Source organism: Ctenopharyngodon idella, chromosome 4 (assembly GCF_019924925.1).
Source record: "Ctenopharyngodon idella isolate HZGC_01 chromosome 4, HZGC01, whole genome shotgun sequence".
Taxonomy (NCBI): Eukaryota; Metazoa; Chordata; class Actinopteri; order Cypriniformes; family Xenocyprididae; genus Ctenopharyngodon; species Ctenopharyngodon idella.
Window position 1 is genome coordinate 15885015 of NC_067223.1, and position 22969 is coordinate 15907983.

A 22969-nucleotide genomic window follows, 5' to 3' on the forward strand; every position below is an offset into this window, starting at 1 on the left:
AATTTGTGGCCCCGATATGTATATTTTTTGTTCGATATGTCGTGAGGGCTCCATAAAAAGTTTTTTTTTTGGTTTTGATTTGTTTTTTTTTAGTTAACAATAATAATCCTAGTTAGCACATGTTGCTAAGCTAATGCAATACTTATATGCACAAACAAAATAGCATATGTTGGGTGCAATAGCTCTTTTTTAAAGATTGAATGAAATTGACTGCCATGTTGGATTTCACTTAGCTTGTTGCAGTGCATTCGAGAATTGGCTTTTTGTATGTAGGAGAAATGTGATGCTGCATGTAATTTGGCCAGGGTCTCTAGATCTGGAAACTCATCGCTCTTTTCTCCTCTGTGAAAGCAGAGAACCATCATTCTAAACGTTTTCTTTCTTTATTTCTCTGCAGATTCCTCAGATCAGCTATGCATCCACAGCTCCGGAGCTGAGCGACAACACTCGCTATGACTTTTTTTCCCGTGTTGTTCCACCGGATTCCTACCAGGCGCAGGCCATGCTGGATATTGTCACGGCGATGGGCTGGAACTATGTTTCCACACTGGCCTCGGAAGGGAACTACGGGGAAAGTGGCGTGGAAGCGTTCGTGCAGATCTCTCGAGAGATGGGTAAGATGGCTTTTCCTGATTGCCTAGATTGGCTTTATGCATTGATAAATTTTAACCAAGTGCACGCTTCAAGAAACAAGCTAGTCTTCCTTTCATGCTTGTAGTGTGTGCTGGGGCTCTGTACACTTAAAGCGAAATCAAAAAACAAACGGGTGTGATGTAATTTCGAACAAAATCATGTCAAACGATGGAGTTTGTTTTTGGAGTTTGAAACAGATCACCAAAGTGAACTTTCTGGAAAAGAACTTTCACCTTTAAACTATCATTGGTCCATGGTGATTGAGGTGGGTGAGGCTCTGAGGCTCCGCCTTCTTTGATGTGGATTTCAGGGCTGAGAACGGTAATCATGGTGTGCCATACCAGGCTCAAGTGGAAATACAACTGGAACCATTAATTGCCGTTCTTAGAACCTTTCGGCCCAACAGTGAAAAAGCGGATAAGGATTCCATTCAGTCAGAGGATAACAAACATGTTTGATATTTTGAGTCGATTTTTGTTTCCGTTTGTCATGCGTCTCCTAGCAATGAGGCGAGTGTTTCTGCATGAGTTTGTTGTGTTTGGAACGATTTAAAGTCTAGTAGTGTGTGATACTCAGCTGGCAAGTGTATGATGCCTAGTTTTTCCTCTACAAAGTTGGCAAATGAATGATAAATTGGGTTTTCATGTAGTGTATTTTAGATAGCCTAGGCAGGAAAAGCATATTATTATTCTTATCTTGCATATATCTGCTCAACGTGTGCATTAGTTGAATCCATTTAATTAATTCTTAGTTGTTAAACTAAGGATAAACTGGGATTATGTTGGTTACATACTGTAGTGTTTCTGATGTACTGGGTACCCTGGTGACTCTCTGCTCTTTGACCGAAATGTCATGGATGTTCTTGATTCTGATGGTGTTTGGGACCAGGAGTACTCTCAGTCGAGTGTTTAGCTGTTTTCTGTCCGGTCAGTGGATGTTGACATTGTTCACACAAGGCAAAGGTGATGTAGACCGACCGGCGGGACTCAAGTGTTTGTTGTCCACGCAGCAATGAGAAAGTACACAGAGTGAAGTAAAATCCTGCACTACTTTAGCACGTTATGTCAATGCAAACCTGCATTTTATTCACTAACCACATGAACAAGTGTTGCATGCAGTCTCATCAGGATTTCACAGGTTTGTGATCACAGAATTTTAATGTAGACTATTTGCATCAGCTTGCATTTTTTGCTTAATTTCTGCAATTTTTATCTACTCCAATAATCTTTCAATAAATCATTTTTTTAGTGTGATTTAGCACTGTGCCAGTCGTATTTAGGGTAATTGTCATTCTTATCAGTGCAAACACATCTCATTTCTATGTGAATGAGGCTTGTTATATATTAGCGCTTTATGGATTTAATGTTGCGTTTCTGCAGGTGGTAAACAGACGAGATGTTTGGGTATATTTTCAATTGATCATGGCATCATTAATTCATGAAATGATGGAGAAGAGTGTTACAACTGGGCACATTTCCAGACACGCCATGCAGTCAAGTGCATGTTCTGCATTTTAAAGATCTATTCAGGTTTTCAGGGTCATAAAGTATGCCAGATAGCAGTAGTATGCTTCTAATTGGCATTCAGTACCTAACTCTTGTTGGGCACCTATCATGCTTTTTTGATTTTACCTTTCCTTTTGCACATAATATAGCTTTTTGTGCATGTGACCAATCTGCAGACTTACAAAGCACAAAATCCACGCCAAAGGGAGGCGTTTTCATCTCTCCAAGAGAAAACACTTGAAACGCCTCGTTTGTAGTCTTGCCATTATATTCGTGACTTAGCTATGTCATCATGTTACACATTTGCATAATGCCCGTCAAAAAACAGTTGAGTAAGTGATGTTGAGGAGATACTGGGTGTTTTTTTCACCGCGAGGGCAAAAAACATTGTATTGACTTTCAATTCTGACAGAGTTGTTACCATAGATATAATACCATTTACAGCTGCTCATGAAGCCTTGGGAGCTGAAACCCACTTATGGTAAGGGGCAACACGTTTCCGAAACGCGTTCCAATCGGTTGACCAATCAGAATAGACTGGTCCAGCTGACCAATCAGAGCAGACTGAGCTTATCGGAAAGGAGGCAGGAACTAAAAAAAGCGTGTTTCAGGTAGAGGGTGAAAAGAGGTGCTGCAGAAATGTACAGTATGTAAATTGAACTTTAAATCATGTAAAAGTATTCCAACAGATCCCAAAAATAAAATTATAAATATGGGGTCTTTAATAGCTCCAGAAGGACAAACACTGGGTCAGTAAGCTGCCTAAGAAGGCATGCAAACTGGATGGGAGAGTGTAAAACGGACACTGTCTAGTCTGCTAACCACATCCTCTACAGGAATGATAGTGCTGACCACTATCAAGTGTCCTGGAGTATTAATAAAGACCTGCAGCTGAAGATAAGCAGGGAATATGAGTAAGAGGAGGACACGGATGGACTGAAAGTATAATGACGGGCTTTAACACACAGTCCCTCCTCCGGTAAACCCATTCTATGCTATTATTCTCCCCCCTTCTTCACCCTACATGATAGAATTATAGCTATTACCAGAGACCCTGCTGCTCCGCAAATGCAAATATCACACAGCTGTACTAATCACACTGTTTAATTGTGCATTAAAAATTCATGAGCGATGGCACACATTTGTGTAATAACATCCACTTTAGCATCCTCCGGACTCCAGTGTTTACCATCACATGTAGTGTTTCACAGCTACTTAGAAACTGTATCTACTTAAGCTACTTGCTGCTCATAATTTAAAGTAGTTAACCACAGTCAAGCCACAGTCCCCCCTCATTCATGGAGTTAGATGATGTTTAGCTGCCAAAAGGCAGTGTTGACATTCAAATGGTTGATTTGTGCAGCATATATAAACAATATTTGCAGTATAACCATAATAACTACAAAATTGGTTTTACTATAGCATTTGCAGTAAAACCACAGTAATTACAAAAATTAACCATGATTTTTAGAACAGTAACCATGTTTAACTGTTTTTTGTGTAGTAAAACCAAAGTAACTACAAGATTAGCCATGGTTTTACTATCACATTTGCAGTAAAACCATAGTAATTACAACAATTAACCATGGTTTTACTACAGTAACCATGGTTTAATTTTTAATTTTTTAATTTTTTAATTTTTTTGCAGTAAAACCAAAGAAACTATGAGATTAACCATGGTTTTACTATAGTAAACATTGCTTAACAATGGTTTTGTAGTAAAACCAAAGTAACTACAAAACTGGAGTAGGTGTACTGGCTCATCTATACTGTGAGAGAAATTATGGTAGAGGAGTTATCCCTGCCTTTGTTTGCAGTTGTCTTGTTGAGATTGTGAAGGAGTTTTATTTTTCATGCGTTGCATTTCCCAAACCTCAGGTTCAATTCTCCCAGCTGTAACGTGAGCAGTGGATTAAAACGAAGAGAAAAGAATTGAACAAGCATGCAATTAGCCGCTAAATGAATGTCATACAACAAGCGAATGAAAAGTCAATAGCTTTGCAACAATGATGCTCTCATTGTAGTTTCCGCTAATGGCCGAGACAATTGAGATCTTCCTCATTGCTTGTCACTACTTCAGGATATCACCGTGCATCAGATAGCAGTTGCCCTTTTGGGGCTATAAACATTAACCCCAGTTTATTCTACAAACTTTGAGTTTAATTAAGGAACTTTTTTTTTATCTTGTGCACGGTTGAATTCGCTGTCTGAGAGTGAACAGATGTCATGACCTAGTGTGGCGTGCATGCTTTGATGCATTAAGCTATAGTGCTGAAAAAACAGTGGTTTGCTCATCAAAACTCATCTAGTTTAATGGTTTTATAGGGGTTTTGAACCTTGCCATCTTGGCTTACTTGACAGACCAACTAGATTAGCTCAAAACAAACGGCCTTAAGGTTTTCAGCCAAATTCTGGGGGGGCAAAAAAGGTCTATTGTCAATAGCGTAGCGATGTAATGAACTAGATGGGTAATGGCAGCATTGTGGTTGTAACATCATTTTATATCAGCTATCTCATGGTTGGGCAAGAACTATGCTGGATTCATGTGTGTTATGTGTGGCTGTTGTGAGGTATCCATAATTGGGTGAAGTTCCCTGTCTCACTGCATTCATTCTTGTGAAGATAACTCTTGCTATATGGACTTACTAATTATCTGTGACAACACGCCGTGTACAGTTTCCCATCACACTAACACAATTTTATTTCCCCAGAGGGTAAAATAAATAATATTGCTCATGGGTTTGTTTTTCAAGAGTTCTCACGTGTGTTCCATTAATGTATCAACTGCTTCTCCTAATATTCCTTTGGAATCCCAATGCAGGCATATTGGAAAAACGTGCCTCTACAAACATTTTTGCAAAACTCCAAAGATGTACCTATACATACAATTCACTGCAGTTTCTAACTTTTATTCCTTTTCACACAAATTATTATTATGGGGCAGATTATTGATTAATAAAGACTTATTTCTAAATGGTTCCTTGTGCAATACTATATTATGACCGCAAAACACCTTTACCATTGTGCATGATGTGTAAAGTAATAAATTTTGACGTATGCATCACATATATATGGCTTTTCAGACATAGTAAACTTGCTCGGTAGCTCACCTGGTACAGCTTTGCACCAAATTAAAGGGGATGTAATATAAGTCTCTGGTGTCCCCAGAATGTGTCTGTGAAGTTTCAGCTCAAAATACCCCACAGATCATTTATTATAGCTTGTCAAATTTGCCCCTATTTGGGTGTGAGCAAAAACACGGCGTTTTTGTGTGTGTCCCTTTAAATGCAAATGAGATGCTGCTCCCGGCCCCCTTTCCAGAAGAGGCCGGAGCTTTAACAGCTCGCGCTTCGGTCGCTCAACAACAACAAAGCTGGAGAATCTCACACAGCTAAAATGAGGATTGTCAGTAACGGTGTTCAGCCTTACATTGTTCAAACCGGAGTCGACACTGATGGAGAGACTCAGGAAGAAGTTACAACTTTTAGAATGAAACTGGATGTTTCTGAATGGTTAGTGGATAAATTTATGTAGTTGCTGTGGAGTTGATTCAACTCATCGACTAGCATGTGTCGTCATGTTAAACTTTTGTGCAAATCCAGCGTTGAATTTACCCTCGTTTGTGAAGCAGTCCGGCGTAAAATGAACAACACTCTACTACAACAACTCTTCCTCTTCTCTAAAGCAGCCCAACATGGCCTCACCCCCTTTGTTGCATGCTTTCGGGGGTGGGGTTTATGTAAATTTTAGGGTTAGTGATGTCACCAACTCAGGAAGAAGCTTGTTGTAGTCCCTACCAGGCATTTGTTGTAGTCCTTAAAAAGCGATTTCTGTAAAAGAAAATATTTCCCTTTGCATTGAACTTTGAGCGTCGTAACTTTCCAGACGTTGTTTATGATCAAACAGCAACATTACACACTATTTAAAGTTAAAAAAGTGAAATCATAATCAAGGACCCCTTTAATACATTTTTACGTATGCATCATATATGTATGGTTTTTCAGATGTAGTAAACTTGCTCGGTAGCTCACCTGGTACAGCTTTGCACTAACTAATAATGCCACACAACAACCATTCAAAAAAATGTTGCCACATTCATGTTCATCTGTTTCAGGGAAAATTGAATGCGCTTTTAGTTTCAAGTTTCACTTTGAAAGTGCAGCACAGTGTGCAGGAAGCAATGTAATATCATTTTGCATTTTGCCACAGTCTGTCTGCTTATACATAAACGTTGCCTATTTTTGTCTACATGCTAATAGCTCCATATTGTATTTCTTTGTCCAGGTAGGTGACAGTTTATCATTTCAGAACTTCTAAGATTCTTAAAAGTCTTTTAAGTGTGTAAATTAATATTAATAAGCATCGAGACAGCTACCAGGACGAGGTTAGTGAGCACAGTTCTCTGAGGAGCAAGTAGCAATAGATGCTAATAGACATTAGCCTTAATTACCATGCCAATGGGCCATAGATAATTGCATTTATGTCTGTCATGGGATTTCCCTGTAGTTTCAGAAAAGCTATGTGAAATGGTCATTTCAGCAGCTGGGCTTCAGCACTTCAGGTCCCAGACATGCACTACAAAAAAGACTTTCTCACTCAGTATCTTGTTTTACTGTACAAATATCTAAAAATTTGTATCCTGTTTACTGTCAGGGACCCGGAAGCGGGACAATTAGCAATTTAATGCCTTTTTTCCTGTCACATATTTTAATAATAATCATAAAATAGGTATCATTTGAAAGCTTAAACACTCAAAATTCATCCATTTTCAAAATTGTGTTACCACAAAAATAAACTTAATTCAAATGGGAAAACACTTTTATTTTTCTGACTCTATTTGCATATATTTGTTATTGTTTTAGGCATGAAGTCATTTTGATTCTCAAGTAAATGTATCTTGATTTAACAATGTTTACATATTCAAAAATACTGAGTAAGAAAATCATTTTTTGCAGTGCATATCTGGGAATCAGTGTTGCCAAGTCTGCGGTTTTCCTGCGGAATTGGGGTACTTTAACACTGTTGCCGCGGGTTGTTTTTCATGTCCGCGGGTTGAAGCGACCCCAAATAACATGATATTTAGCCCCTGGAATGCAAATTTTACCAGGGGAACCCTGCCAAAAAATGCGGATTTTAACCCCAGAATGCGTTTTTTACTGGGGGACCACTCCGAAATGCTATTGGGCTAGTTTTGAGTAGCAATTGGGTAAGTTTTGTTGTGAAAACCTGGCAACCCTGCTGGGACCTGAAGCACTGTGACTGGACTGAAGGATGGGCCACTAGACAGTTTGAAATTTGACACATTTCTACCATCTTACCACCCTTTTCTCTTTGTCAAACATGTTTCTCAGTATGTCCACAGTTTCCTTCGCTCACATCTAAAGTAAACTGGCTATCCTCGGTAACCACCTGAGCCGTATGCGTCTAGGCTAGCTCTAATGACCCTGTCGCTGAAGACATTATAAGCTCCCAAAACACAGAGGTCCAGGGCAGGGCGGCGTCCCCACAGGAATTCAGTAGAGAAAAGTGTGTCTGCTCTGTTTAAAGGGCCTAATGAAGACATTGCATTCCAAGGAAACCAAACTCTGTCTATAGATTAAACACAGGCTTCTGTTATTTTGGGGTTGTGACCTGCACAGACGGCTGCCAAGTGATGTCCTGTGAATGCCACAGGGGAACCGATGGTGCAAACTGCAAAGCATAACTCATATAGTGTTTCTGGCATTATAGATGGTGATATGCAGTTGGATCTGTAGAAAGTAGAATTCATTTTTTAAAAGGGTAAAACTAAAGAAGTTATTTAGTGCATCTTTAAACAGGCTATATTAATTGCTTATTTATCGCCAATGTGTGAACAGCTTGTAACAAAACAAAACATTTCTTGACTTCCTAGGTTGTCTATGAAAGCTGAAGGCTTATTTTTATGTGAAGGACTGAAAATCAAAAGGATGTGATGTTTACACTCGCTCCCGAGAGTCTCTCTTCCGTTTAATGATGCATGAAATGAATGCTTATATTCAGGATAATGTCGAAAGAGCCATTCTGTACTATAATGTCAATGTGTCATGCAAAGAAAAGGAATTAATTCAAACTATAGTCCCAGATCTATATATAGTCTCAAATATACTTTATAATATCATAACATTTTCTAATCTGCCGACATGATGCCAGTGAATTACAGATTTGGTGCAAACATATCCACATCGCTATGATCAGATGCTTTCTTAACTTTCCTAATGTACGTATATTATTAATGAATATTTACATATTCATCTAAACGTCACTCTCAGCAGCGTGGACGGCGCCTGGATGTTTGTTAACATCATATCGCTGCAAAGGGGTTTCCAACTTTTTATGTTTAAGCATAGAAAGAAAAAGAACTTTGTCATGAGTTTATCAGGGCCTTGAATCACATTCAGTCTCTTGTACATTATGGGAGTGAGCAATAAGTTGCTGGCTGCAGTTCACTTAACGGCCACCGGTGTCGCTAATAACACGGGTTTCTGAATTCTACATATATCCCCTTTGAGCCACAGCAATATTACACTCTAAAAAATAGCTGTAAAAAACGAAACAAATTTACAGAGTAAACCGTTTTCCATTGAAACAGTAATATACTTTTTTCGAAAACGACAAATAATATTACCCAGAATGCATTGTAATATAAAGAATGCATTGTAATATACAGAAGTAATATACAGTAAAAACAATGCATTCTGGGTAATATTTGTTGTTTTCGAGAAAGTAGCCTATAAAATAATAATACAAATAATATTACCCAGAATGCATTGTTTTACGGTGTATTACTGTTTCAATGGAAAAAAAAAATAATAATATATATATATATATATATATATATATATATATATATATATATATATATATTCTTTTGCAATTTGGTTTATATGAAACAAATCACAAACGCAAAACCAGCAGCATGTGTGGAGTGAAGAAATGAATGAATCAGAATATGAAGCTGGAAGAAATCTATTCTTCATTTGCTTTCATCAGGGCTAAAACAATGCTAATGGAGAAAACTTATTTAAATGCAAATGAAGACAAGATTAAAACTTGCAGTCAGCCAATCAGAGAGTTGGAACAAATCAGATGGTATGATATCCTCCAATCACATGACACACCATGACATGGTTTGGATTAGGTATTTTAACTATTCACCTACTAAACAACCAAAGCACAATTAGGGAACATATTATAGGATATCATAAATGTTCCCTAGGTAACTCCAGCTATCAAGATCTTTGACAGGGTGTTTGTCATCATCATTATCAGCTCTCAAAAGTGAGAGAGACAACCACAGGACATCCAACGCAACATATGTTGCCAGTTAACAGGAGTTGCTCATTTTATTTCACAGTGTTCAACATCAATGACAAAAGTTCATAATCTGGACAATTTACAAAACTCCCAAGGATTCAGGATGCAACCTTGTATAAAATCTGAATGCAGTGATGTTTTAATGTGCTTTCAAGTTTCCTAAAGATTGTGTTGTTAGCTATTCCTCATGACTTTTCATTTATTATTTATTTTTTTTTTTTTTAAAATATATTATTTTTTATTGCACATATCTTAATAAATATGTAAATATCACTGGATATTACTTTTTTTTTTTACATTCATCCATACATGTAAAATTATGGCCCAATGTACAGTGTATTATATTGATTTTCACAGGTATTTTAATCGATTTTGCATTGAGGGTTGAAGGAAATGTCTGTAAACTTAATAGAAAATGTACTGTTTTTTTCTTACATTGAATGATTGATATGCATATGAAAATGATCACATTTTGTTCTTCCTTGTGCTCATTTAATGGAAAACAATGTGGTAAACCTAAGCTTTACTACATTTGCATTGAATGTTTTCTGATCAAATACATACATTTTGTTTTTCCATATCACTCAGGCCTAAAGTATATCAGGTTTAAACTTAACCATTAAACTTTTCTGACTTCAAGAACATGCGGATAAATATCTCACAGGCACTTTTAATTCCACAATCCACCTTATCGACAATAGAGCCGAATATGTGTGAGTACATCTGCCTCGACTTCCTAAAAGCACCTTTACCATCTGCAAAGTTCCGCTTCACTTGCTTTTATTTTTACTCTTAAGCCTTGCAGAAAACATCTTTAGAGGGAGGTCAGGAGTGTCACGGTTGAAATAAATTGCAAAACCAATACCGCCGTTATTATGTGGAGAAACACAAGAGCGTAGAAGTACTTCTAAATGGGAAAGCCTCGAGAACTCATAAAGCCTATAAAGACGAAGACTTCAAGGGGAAACTCTGGAATGAAGAATGGTGTGATAATAACACTTTTTATTTTAAGAGAAGTCCAGCTTCAAGAGCTCAGCATACACAAAAGGTGGTTAGCTGGTCTGTTATTATGGTGGTTTCAGATGGTGATTTGGACGCTTACTAGCTGCTCAGACTGGGATTTGTCATTTCAATCACGTTACGATTCCTCAAAGTGACCCGGTCCGGCTGAAAGTCAGCGTCAAACAAGCTGTCAGAGCGCATTGGCTAGTGGATATCCGATTAGGCCGAGGTAGCAGAACATCCATACTTTCTAGCTTTCATCGATGTCTGCAGATTGACTACAGCCATTGATCCCACTGCAAGTGGACTCTGTTCTCCTTAACGAGCTCGGACAACTTTACTGTTTAGAAAAGACAAATGCTACAGAAGCTTCCCACCTGCCAGGCCGGATGATCCGAACCCAGAGCTGCTCTGAAACGGCAGCTGGCGGCTGGTAATGAATCAAGCCCTGGCCAGCTGCGTGATAGATGTCACTGTCGGCCAGCGCTGATTAGTTGAGTCTGAGCACTGAGAATTACAGCTGTGTGTGTTACATTGCGCTTTTTGTCCTCTCACTTTCTACTTTCACTTTGTCTTTCATCATGTACTATTTAAAAACTATTTTTCTCTTAATATAGATGTTTATTGACAGCTATAGTAATTTAAAATCAACATGAAATGAGTTTGCAACCTCCGTAATGTGATGTATTTACAAGTACAAAAGTGGGTGGGACTTAAAGTGATCAACTGGAATATGATTTGATAGTGAAAAATGGGGGGAGGGGTTAAAAAATACAAGGGCTTGATGATGTCAGCTGAAAAGAAAAGAAGTTATTTTGATGAGTGAGAAGTATTATTTAATGCAACCAATGAATCGTGCAATAAAACCAGGAATGTGAAGTAAATATGGTCAGTTTTGAGATCATGTTGATATTTCAAGCTGACATGCGCATCATTAATTCAGTACGTCATAAAGTCAGTACATTCAGTCATAAATGAAAGGTAATAATGCATATGTGAACTCAGTTTTTCAGTCGCACATAGAGTTGAGAATTTGAACTAGTTTTTTTTTTAAATGATTAAGTCAAAAAAATTGATTCAGTGATTCTTTTAAGGCATTTAAAGTTGGCGTCAAATCGATTAATCATGATTAATCTCATCTAACATAAAACTTTGTTTACATAATATATGTGTGTATATATTATTATATTTGTATACATTATATATATGTGTGTGTGCATAAACATATACACACATACTGTATATATGTATAAATAATCATGATTAATCTATCTGACAGCCCTCATATAAATTTGTAACCCCTCTCGTTCGAACCACCTGCTCTAAGGGGGACTCGAACCCGGGTCCGCCGGAATAGGTGTCGGGCACTCTAACAAGGAGGCTAAAAACCACAGTCTCTAGCGTCAGTCAGTGAGGTTTACACGCACAGCTCTTACCAGCCTATGTCCGTTACACTCACCCCCCTAAACCTCACTCCCATCCGGGTCACGGCACCAACGTAGCCCCTCCTGTTCGAACCGCCCGCTCTAAGCATGTTCTTTACATGCAATCTGCAAGCAATCATATCATTACCGTATGGCACAAGCTGATTGGCCTCTGCTGATCCTGCAGCCAATGAGATTGCTTGCTCAACATTTAAATAGTCTTGTTCAGTGTTTGCTGTAAGCTAGTCCCGCTATCAGAGTCCCTCTGAACCCTTCCACCTCCCCAGCTCCACCTGCCTAGATCTATATCACCCAGCACTGATCTGCTAAATGCAACTATAAGGCATGAAAATGTTAAGATATTATAAACATTAACATTATGATTTTCTATAGTTACTTTTGAAACAATGTGTATTGTTGAAAGCCCTACATAAATAAATTTGACCTGATTTTTTTAGTGTATCCTGCAGAAAGTCTGAGTTTAGATTTTTAGTTTTAGGATTCCAAGAACTAAAATATCACAAACTGAGAATAATTCAGTTTTTTTTTTTTTTTTTTTTTTTTTTAAATAATTAATTTTTAGAACATTTTAATGGGAAATTAATCTTCACTGCCATTAAAGTGCACAGTTCTTGTCTCACGACCGTTTCCCTGCTCGAGGCTAAGAGCCGTTGGCCCACAGGGAAAGACGCTGTCCCGTAATTCCCGTCAGGCGTTTTGTTGACTTTGATGTAAACCTCTGACTGACCCCTTTCACTTTTTCAAGACTTCAGAGACATTCTGACATGACAGAAGCTGTCCTGACATCTGCCAGAGTTCAGCTGTTTCAAAGAATGTGCCCTCATAAGGGGTCATGCTCAATCAAATATTGCTTGAATTACATGCATTTTATTATCTTGTTAAGTTAGTAATATAAAAAGTAATTGCATTATTTACATTAGAATTACATATACTATGAATGTTCTATGATCCAGATCACGCTGCACTGAAGTTGACTTTAAAATGCATTCAAAAGACACTTTTTAATGAGATTTATTCCCAAGTGAAACAAGATATTCAATGCAAAAAACAAACAAACAAAAAAAAAAACATAGGATGGGACTTAATTTCATACACAGGTGACCTTAGCCGAATATGAAATTATTTTGAATAACATGTACAAGAAAAATAAGAATAAAGGGTCCATTTTAACTTCAATGTTGGGTTAAAAACAACCCAAGTTGGGTTGAAAATGGACAAACCCAGTGATTGGGTTGTTTTAACCCAGCGGTTGGGTTAAATGTTTGACCAACCTGCTGGGCAGTTTTATTTAACTCAACTTTTGTTTAAAAATGACTATATGACTGGCTTAAAATGAACCCAAAATAGGTTGGAAATCAGACATGATTACTAGAGGCAACAATAATAATCAAAAGGTGAACATTTATTATTAAGTAATTTAATAAATGTTTATTGTTTCATTCATTAAACTTATTAATAAATGTTCATTTATTAAACATATTTCCAACATACTTTGGGTTCATTTTAATCAAGCAATACAGTCATTTTTAAACAATATAAGTTAAATAAAACTACCCAGCAGGTTAGGCAAACATTTAACCCAACCACTGGGTTAAAACAACCCAGTCTCTGGGTTTGTCCATTTTTAACCCAACTTGCATGTGCATGAAGGACTTAAAGTGTGTGTGTGTGTGTGTGTGTGTGTGTGTGTGTGTGTGTGTGTGTGTGTGTGTTTGTTTGTTTGTGTGTGCAAACACAAATGTCGGTGTTGCTTTTCCTTTCTTTCTCAATTTTTCAAATGAAGCCATTTTGGCCCTGTCTGTGCTTGACATGTAATTTATTCACCCACCACAAAACAGCATAAAACCATGGATTTAAAAGTTTCATCATTCCCCGGCCTCTCATTTCTCACGCATAAAAAAATTTATTATTCAGCCTCGGGATGTGCATTTACGCAGGGTTTAGGCATGCCTTTATATTCTGTGCCTCATCTTTCTGTCTCTCAGTCTCTCTCACTTTTTAATGGCCAGTATCAATATTTGCACTAGGATGACTGATATAATTTACTATATATATATATATATATATATATATATATATATATAGACACGCATGTGTATATTATGGTCACTATATATATATATATATATATATATATATATAATTCAGTGTAGAAGTCATGTGACTACAATGTAATATCATGCTGTTTTCAATGTACATACTGCATACTCCTATAAGCATTGTGCTAATATTCCATTTCGAATAGCCTTCATATTTTCCTGTGCTCCTTCTTCTGGCCTGAAGGAAAAATTGTCACTTTTATGATGTTTTTAATAATGCGTCTCATATAGGCTCATGCATGCCTCCGAGGGTGCAGTATGAAGCTCAGCATGTATCTTTTAAAGAGCGCAGGTCGTGTTTGGCTCTAAGGGTATTGCACACTATTACCGTCTAGCAGTCAGAAGGGTGAATCTTGTCAGATTAACTTCAATCGTGTCCCTGGGTGGGTTTTTCAGGGATACGCAATTAGCCTTGGATCAAGGTCTCAAATTGACATGGTGGTCCAATCAACCATCGCAGATGCGTAATTTCATGAAGGAAATCGGCTAATTAGGCCCTCCAATTTCCACATGTTCCATGTTCCCGTAAGATTGCGGCTGATTGAGTCGGTTTACCGTGGTTTCACCCAGACATCTGCCACGGCTCGTTCTAACTGTTCCTCTGTGTGCGCAGCAAAGCAAACTCATCTTATCTCAGTGAGTGAGCAGCAGCGTCCTGCCATATGTGAAAATACTGGCAGAATGGATTTAAAGATGTAACCCTACATGCTGTATATTCTTCACATTAGGCCACATTAACACTGTGCGAAACAACCTTTTTCTTCAGAAAAGTTCTCCAGAATATTTAATTAAGTATGTGCAAACAAATCTGGCCCAAGTGGCAGCTGTTATTCATACAGTGTAAATAAATAATGTAATTAGAGCAAGCTATGAAAGTCCATGCATTATAGTAATTTTACCATAATTAAAAGTACAACTCCAGGTGGATGATCTTAACTGTGCTCGAATCACAGCAGTGCATATTTGATAGTAAATGTAATAATTTATATACTTATAATTAAATAATGTTAATATATTTTTACTAAATTGAAACTGTATTATTCAACATAGTTTATATATTTGGTGAAATTCTTTATAGATGTACATAGAGGCTATTTAGCAATTTATATAAATACATTTATAATTAAATAAAATTAAAATATCATTATTAAATTTAAACTAGTACAAATTTTTAATAGATATAATTTGTAATAATTTTAATAAATGTATCATATTAATTCTAGTGATGTCAAATTGATTAATCGTGATTAATCACGTCTAACGTTTGTAAATATATTTGTGTGTGTGAGACACACACACACACACACATATATATATATATATATACACACACACACACACACACACACACACATATTATATATTTACAAACTTTTGTTAGATGCGATTAATCACGATTAATCGATTTGACAGCACTAATTAATTCATATACATACATTTAAATGTAAAAAATATTAAATCATGATTAACTTTAAACTACATTATACTATATATTCTATAAATTTGGTGAAATTCTTTATAGATATACATTTTTTAATTTTAGTTTATATACAGTATATATATATATATGTGTGTGTGTGTGTGTGTGTGTGTGTGTGTGTATGTACATAGATTAGTAATTTAATACTTTGTGTAAATTAATTTATAATTAGTTAATATAAAAATATATTTTTTAAAAATATATTATAAAATTGTCTATAAATTTGGTGAAATTCTTTTTTAGCAAGCTCATATGTGTTTGCTCTGGTGTTTTGACTGATTTTTAGCTTGTTGATTTGCGGTTGCTATGCATTCTGGGTGGTTGCTAGGTGGTTTCTTACGTTTTTTTTTCAATGTAAGTGGGATTCAGTTTGGCAAAAATCATATAATAACATGCCTGTCCTAAACAAGCCTCACAATTTCACTTAGAAAACAGCTCCAACAGTAATTTCCTCAAGTTCTGTCTCGAGCTTTTGGATGATTGTATGTTTGCTGTGGCGGAAACGACCTCCCTGTTGCCTGTATTTTAGAGAGGAATCTCTGCTCCGTATCTCGCTTGTTGACTCTCTTATGGAAGAGTCACCCAGAGACCCTCTAAACGACGGGGTTCGGCTTTCGGCAGAGGCAATATCAAATTGACACACAAAACAAGACCCTCTCAAAGCAAGTAAGTGGCGGTTGTAGTGTCAGTCCTCTCAGTCTTTCGCCATTGTTACCAACAAAAGAGCCGTGACAGTGTGTTCTCGAACGCCAGCCAATGGCTCTTTTGTCCCGGCAGAATGGCGTGATTGGCAGTCGAACACCTGGTCAGATGCGTGCGTGCTGTAATATTGCACATCGTGTTGTGTTCTGGCAAGCAGTGATATCTTCTACCGGCCCAGCATAATACTGGCATTCCTCCAGCTGAATTACAATCGACAGAATAGTTTCGCCTCAGCGCCGGCCTTCCCAAGGGGCTTTGCTTTCATTGATTCTTGTTAGTGCTGGAAGCGAGTCTGGCCGCTGTAGGGACACGATCAGTCTGGAGACCTTGTGTTTGGGAGACCTACAATCGCTCTGATTGTCAAGCCTGGTTAAACCCCTAGTGCTGAGGACGAGCTGTCAGTCACAACCAAACATGTTGAACAGAATCAAAAGTGTCATGTTACATTAAAATGAAAATATCCCTTTAAAGGATTAGTTCACTTTAAAATGAAAATTAGCCCAAGCTTTTCTCACCCTCAAGCCATCCTAGGTGTATATGACTTTCTTCTTTCTGATGAACACAGTCTGAGATATATTAATAAATATCCTAACGCATCCGAGCTTTATAATGGCAGTGAGCGTGATCAACGAGTTTGGAGCTCAAGAATTTGCCTCCATCCACATCCATCCATCATAAACGTACTCCACACGGCTCCAGGGGGTTAATAAAGGCCTTCTGAAGCGAAGCGATGCGTTTGTGTAAGAAAAATATCCATATTTAACAAGTTATGAAGTTATAGTTGCATTAGTTTTAAAGGTATAGTAGCAAAAAGAGCCAGTTTAATAGTCAAGGGTCAGAGAGAAGATGGGAATAGTTATGTAAAACGAAATACTTTTGGAGAAAGAAACTGTGACTAGGGCTGTGTTTAACTCCTCTCGGGGGGAATCCCCACCTCCATTTTGAAGCACGTTCAACTTGGTCAAGTGGGCGAGGGAAGTTTATTTGGACAGACTGTGTCGACCCCTCGATTTTGACTGAGGGAGCGACTCTACTCAGTATGTACACTTCAGACAGATCCATAGACCACAATGCAACATGATTGTGACATCACAGCAGATCACGCTTAATTTACCCCCACCCACACAAATCTAGTGTATGATCTTGGAGTTATTTTGACATTTAACTGCATATAGCTATTTTAAGATGACTGTTATAGTTGTCTCCAACAGCCCAAGCATACATACAGGCTTGGTGCATAAACGAATTTATAAGGAAAAAAACTGTAAATAATAAATCAGCTCCATAGCAGGTTCCAAATGTTCAAAATTAATTTAAACACACTGCAAGGGTCCCGCCAGTAGTGGGCACTCATGCAACGTAAGCAATGATGTATATCCGAGTGAACGAGTGAAGTTAGTGAGGGAAGGGCATAAAAAATGGACTTAAACGCAGCCTAACCCCGTATCCTAACCAGAAGATTCCAGCAACAAACAATTTGTCTTTCCACACCAGACTCGATACTACTATGAAACGTGATAATGTCAATCAAAAATCACAGCCAATCAGAAGAGTGTATGGCAAGCTCCTGGTGTCATGACAAATCGGGACCTCCCTCAAAATCGGGTCTCCCCAAACTGTCAGTTAATATACTAAGTATATGCGAATTATATTCATTTAAAATATGCATAGTTTACTATAATGCGTATGAAAACACATTAGTGCATAATAAAACCAACTGAACATAATTTCTTAACTGTTAATTAATAAATAATGACAATAATAGCCTATGAGTGAATAATTGAACATCATTAATTTGTTTTATTTATAACTGAAATATATGGACATTTAACACTTAATTACATTAAAGATGATTAAGAATATGTAGGGTAAGTGCAAATGTTTGCTATCAGGCTAATCGCTTATGTTAGTATGTAAACGGTAAATGGTCATTATAACGTAGTTGAAACAGCATTTATCAAAACATGATTTTGTAGGAATTGTAATCAGGCACTAAAGAGAGTACCTATTAAAAGCAATTTGAACCAACGGGATTGCATGGGGTCCTAAAGGAGACCCGATTTCGGGGTGGGGACCCAATTTGTACACCGGCACTCACAAGGAAATGGATAAGTACATAATCAAATTCATACATATTACACCATTTTAACATGACTAAACATACATACTGAGTTACTGAAACAATCTTTGTCATATGCTTGTCTGTTCACAGTGAGTTGACAGTTTTAACATTCTTGTTTCATATCATCTGAGGTGAATTGTCCATTGTTGCCTTCAGTACGGCTATAAAAGACACAAAATGATATTCAAACTCACGTTAGACACTTTTAACATTAAATAAAGCACATAAACAGTACCTGAGATTATCATTGCCATACTTTGTGTTGTTGTGGCTAGTTAGGACAAAAACTCTGATTAACACGGAAAAGATACCTTTTATTGCGTGTCGCGGTCTCACGTCCCAAGTGGACTTCACCATAATTTGTACGATTTGAGCCCTTTAAAGTGCCAGACTGCATTCACTGCTGTCGCACATCTCATCTCTTTCAATATGCTTGCCTGGATGTGCATATGACAAAATATTCTCACTTATTCATTAGCGTCAGCTCACCTATTGAGTCCATTCAGTTTCTCGAATGAAGTACCTCTTGTAGAGGTGGGGTAATTACAAAGCAGCGCTGACAGGCCATCAGTCAAGTGTGCTCTCAGGAAACACAGGATGAATGGGAAGGGGAAGCCTGCGGGGAGGGCCGGCACTCATCTAGATAAAGATGTCGCTTCTGAAAAACAGCTGATGCCCTTTCTGTCATTTTTCTGCAGCGACTCCAACACGACTGTATTAGCGCAAATGAGATTCTCCAGGCATGCTGTCTTCTCTGTGTTGTGAAAATTAGCTGAAAGGGACTGTTGGAACAAGAGGGGCTTGCAGTCTGCTGCCTGTCAGCGAAGTGACGGGACTTCATTACCATAAATAGAAAAGGCTTGAAATATTGATTTAACATGAAAGAAAACAGTAATTGGGCCATTTAATTTCATTTTTTTTTTTTTTTAAAGGGGCAAGGTTATTCATAGTTTACGAGGGAAGTTCACCCTAAAAAAAAAACATACGTGCTTGAAACTTGAATGATGTTGGAACACAAAAGAAGTTACCCAGCAGAATGTTCCAGCTGCTCTTCTCTGCACAGCAAACGTGAATAACTACAGCTGAAATAAGCACTTTAAAAGTAGTCCATATGACTTATTCACAATCTTCGAAAGTCGTACGATAGCTTTGTATGAAAAAATGAAATCTTCCCATTCACTCCAAATCTCCAATCTCAAACATGGTGCTTCAAGATGCATGCTTGACCTAAATGACATTTAAAGTCATTGAAATGGTGGCATATTTGATTGTAAACTTGAGAGTTTAGAGCTAAAGGGACAAATTTCAGCAAATAACAGTTTAAATTTTGAGCTGTTCTTCACACAAAGTTATTTTATGGCTTCAGATGATTTTGAGAAAAATAAATAAACAAAACTAGACCACCTTTATGGTATATTTTGTTCTTTTTGAAGTGGTAGTAGTTTTTTACTTTTATTATATGAACAATAGCCAGTTAGACATTCTGCAAAGTGTTTTTTAATTGAAATCAGAATAAGTTAACTTGTGCAACAAACCTTAACATTTAATGTCAATAATTTCCTTTTTGCTTTAATGAGAATGAGATTTTTTTTTTTTTGCATATTAGGCTCCCAGGAATTGGAGTATGTGGATATAAATGTGTTTAATTATCATGAAAATAATTATCATTATGCAACAATTCTTAAAGGTGCTAAAATACATGGAAGCTTGTTTCCGCCACTAAATAAAACAATAAAAAAGGTAATTGCAACTTTTTAGCTCACAATTCTGACTTTTTTCTCAAAATTGCGACTTTTTATCACGCAATTCTGACGTTATCACTCAAAATTTTTTCTCAGAATTGTGAGATATAAACAATAAAATGTCAGTCTTTTCACAATTGGACATTATATCACGCAATTGTGAGTTTATAGCTCACAATTCTGCCTTTATAACAGAATGAGATATAAACTCGCAGTTGCGAGAAAAAAAAAATCAGAATTGTGAAAAAACTTGCAATTACCTTTTTTATTTTTATTTCATGGCAGAAACAAGCTTCCATAAAAATAGGCTTCATTTTCTTTATACAAAATAAAATGTCTTATTTTTAACTTCTTTCCTTCGGTAATGCTGCTTTCTATTCATATAAATAAATGAAATTTATGTTCCTTTTTGCACAGAAAGAAGAAAGTGAGTTTGGTATGACATCAGGATGAGTAAATAATGAAATGTTAATTTTTGGGGTAAACTGTACCTTTAAAATATGATTTATTTTTCAGCTTCAACTATAACATGAGACAAATAGAAGCAATCGTAAATTTTCGAGTAACACACAGGAGTGAGTAGACGACAGAAGTTTCATTTTGGGTGAACTAGTTAATTTTTGTTGGCAAAAACTTTTGTTTTTGTTATTGTTATTCAAATATCAGAAGTGCAGCAGTCCATGTAAGATATAGATCTGGGTCGCTAAAGACCCGAATATTTAATAACGATGATTGGCGAAACATTCATGCATTTAAGGGTTAACAGAGGAGCAGTGGAGGGAAAATGAAAGCTCACAAACACAGCTCATGCGTATCAGTCTGAAATCAGATTGGGCTTATTAATTAAGAGTATTTTTAGATCTGATTCACAGAGTGTGTTTGGATCCCCGGAGGCGCTGCCATCTCGTGTCTGCTCTGACTCAGTCATCCTGCGATATGAGCGCGAGAGGATGCAGGACACGACAGACGCCGAGAGAAAAACAGTCTGTTATTTATTCTGTGGTGGAGTCCCTCAGAATGAGCTTCCTGATGAAACCCAGTGATGTTAATAATGTATTCCTGCAGTGTGAAACTGTCTCCGTATTCCCACCCATGCTGGCATTCCGCATGGAGCGTTTCAGCAGCACAATGTGTCCAGAAGGACTCCTGCCCTTCCCAATGGCCGTGGCTGGATTGTAAATGAAGAGAGAGAGTCAAAGGAAAGTCTCAACACCGTATGCTTCAGCTTGGTCTCAGAAGTTGTTTTTATCCCAGCATTTTTTAGAGTTTAGCATTGCATCCTCTTCTTAGTGATATTTGTATCTTTGGCCACAATAAACATCTCTCCATTCCTCTATCTATTTTAGAGGACAGGATTTGGTGTTGCTCTAACCACATTACAGCATCTGTGTCCATGTCTCCGTTCCACCTCCACTCCTCCTTCATGTTTAATAGAAACATTTAAGAAAAACCAGCTGTGACTTGCAAAGCTTAGAGTGTTTGCTTGAGCTCTCTTACGCCCCGCTGTGAGGAAGTGCTTTTCCCCTTCGTTGCGTCGCTTTTAATGTATTTCCTCCGCACCTCTGAGGGTAATGTTATTCTCACGTTGAAGTCAGCAGTTCAACGGCGCGTAAAACGGAGCGCTTGGACTGTTGGAAAATTAAGAATGGTGCAAAAAGTCAGTGGATGCTGGACTAATCATGTTTTTGCCAGAGCTTTAGCACGGTTGTCAGTTCTGCTCTGTCACAGATCTTCACTGACCCTGCTGAGCGTCTGTAGCTCAAGACACCAGCGTCCCCGGGCCAGGCGACTTGTAGTGAAATCAGATGTGTTGCCAGATCTTCATATTCAGTGATGCTGGTAGAATTATTGGAGACGATCTTAAAGGAACAGTTCACTCAAATATGACGATTTTATGCTTATGTCATTCTTTCTTCTGTCGATCAGATTGTCAGATTTTGTAAAAAAAGAAGTGCACTTAATTGTATTTAATGTGCACTTGTTGTGTACCCAAGTATATTTTATAAAGCGGTCCCTGATTATGATTTCACTTTTTTAGCTTTAGTTAGTGTGTAATGTTGCTGTTTGAGCATAAACAACATCTGCAGTTACAACGCTCAAAGTTAATTGCAAAGGGAGATATTTTCTTTTACAGAAATCGCTTTTTAACAAGTTTCTTCCTGGGTTGGTGACATCACAAACCCCCAAATTTACATAAACCCCGCCCCCGAGAACACACAGCAAAGGGGGTGAGGCCATGTTGGGCTGCTTTAGAGAAGAGGAAGAGTTGTTGTAGTAGAGTGTTGTTGACATGCCGAACTGCTTCACAAACGAGGGTCAATTCAACGCTGGATTTGCACAAAAGATTAACATGACGGCACATGCTAGACGATGAGTTGAATCAACTCCACAGCAACTACATAAATTTATCCACTAACCGTTCAGAAACGTCCAGTTTCATTCTAAAAGTTGTAACTTCTTCCTGAGTCTCTCCATCAGTGTCGACTCCGGTTTGAACAATGTAAGGCTGAACACCGTTACTGACAATCCTCATTTTGGCTGCGTGAGATTCTCCAGCTTTGTTGTTGTTGAGCGACCAAAGCGCGAGCTGTTAAAGCTCCGCCCTCTTCTGGAAAGGGGGCGGGGAGCAGCAGCTCATTTGCATTTAAAGGGACACACACAAAAACAGCGTGTTTTTGCTCACACCAAAATAGGGGCAAATTTGACAAGCTATAATAAATGATCTGTGGGGTATTTTGAGCTGTTTCTTAACATGCTTAAAAAAAGTAAAATTTAAGGTTTTGCAAGTAAATCCTTATGTTTTAATAATCTTTTATTGTGCTTTATAGAAGTACACTTATTTTACTAAAGCACATGTAAAGTACTATAACTAATACATTTATAATTATTACATTTTAAATGTAC

At 37.4% G+C, this 22969-nt stretch overlaps 1 protein-coding gene across 2 annotated transcripts in view; it reads left to right on the forward strand.

The window, feature by feature from the left end:
- Positions 1 to 22969, forward strand: part of grm8a (glutamate receptor, metabotropic 8a) — a 189294-nt gene that overhangs the window by 71924 nt on the left and 94401 nt on the right. For both annotated transcript variants that reach the window (XM_051892355.1, XM_051892356.1), the window contains exon 3: positions 398 to 614. In XM_051892355.1, the coding sequence (XP_051748315.1) occupies positions 398 to 614 (217 nt within the window). The remainder of the gene's footprint in view (positions 1 to 397; positions 615 to 22969) is intronic.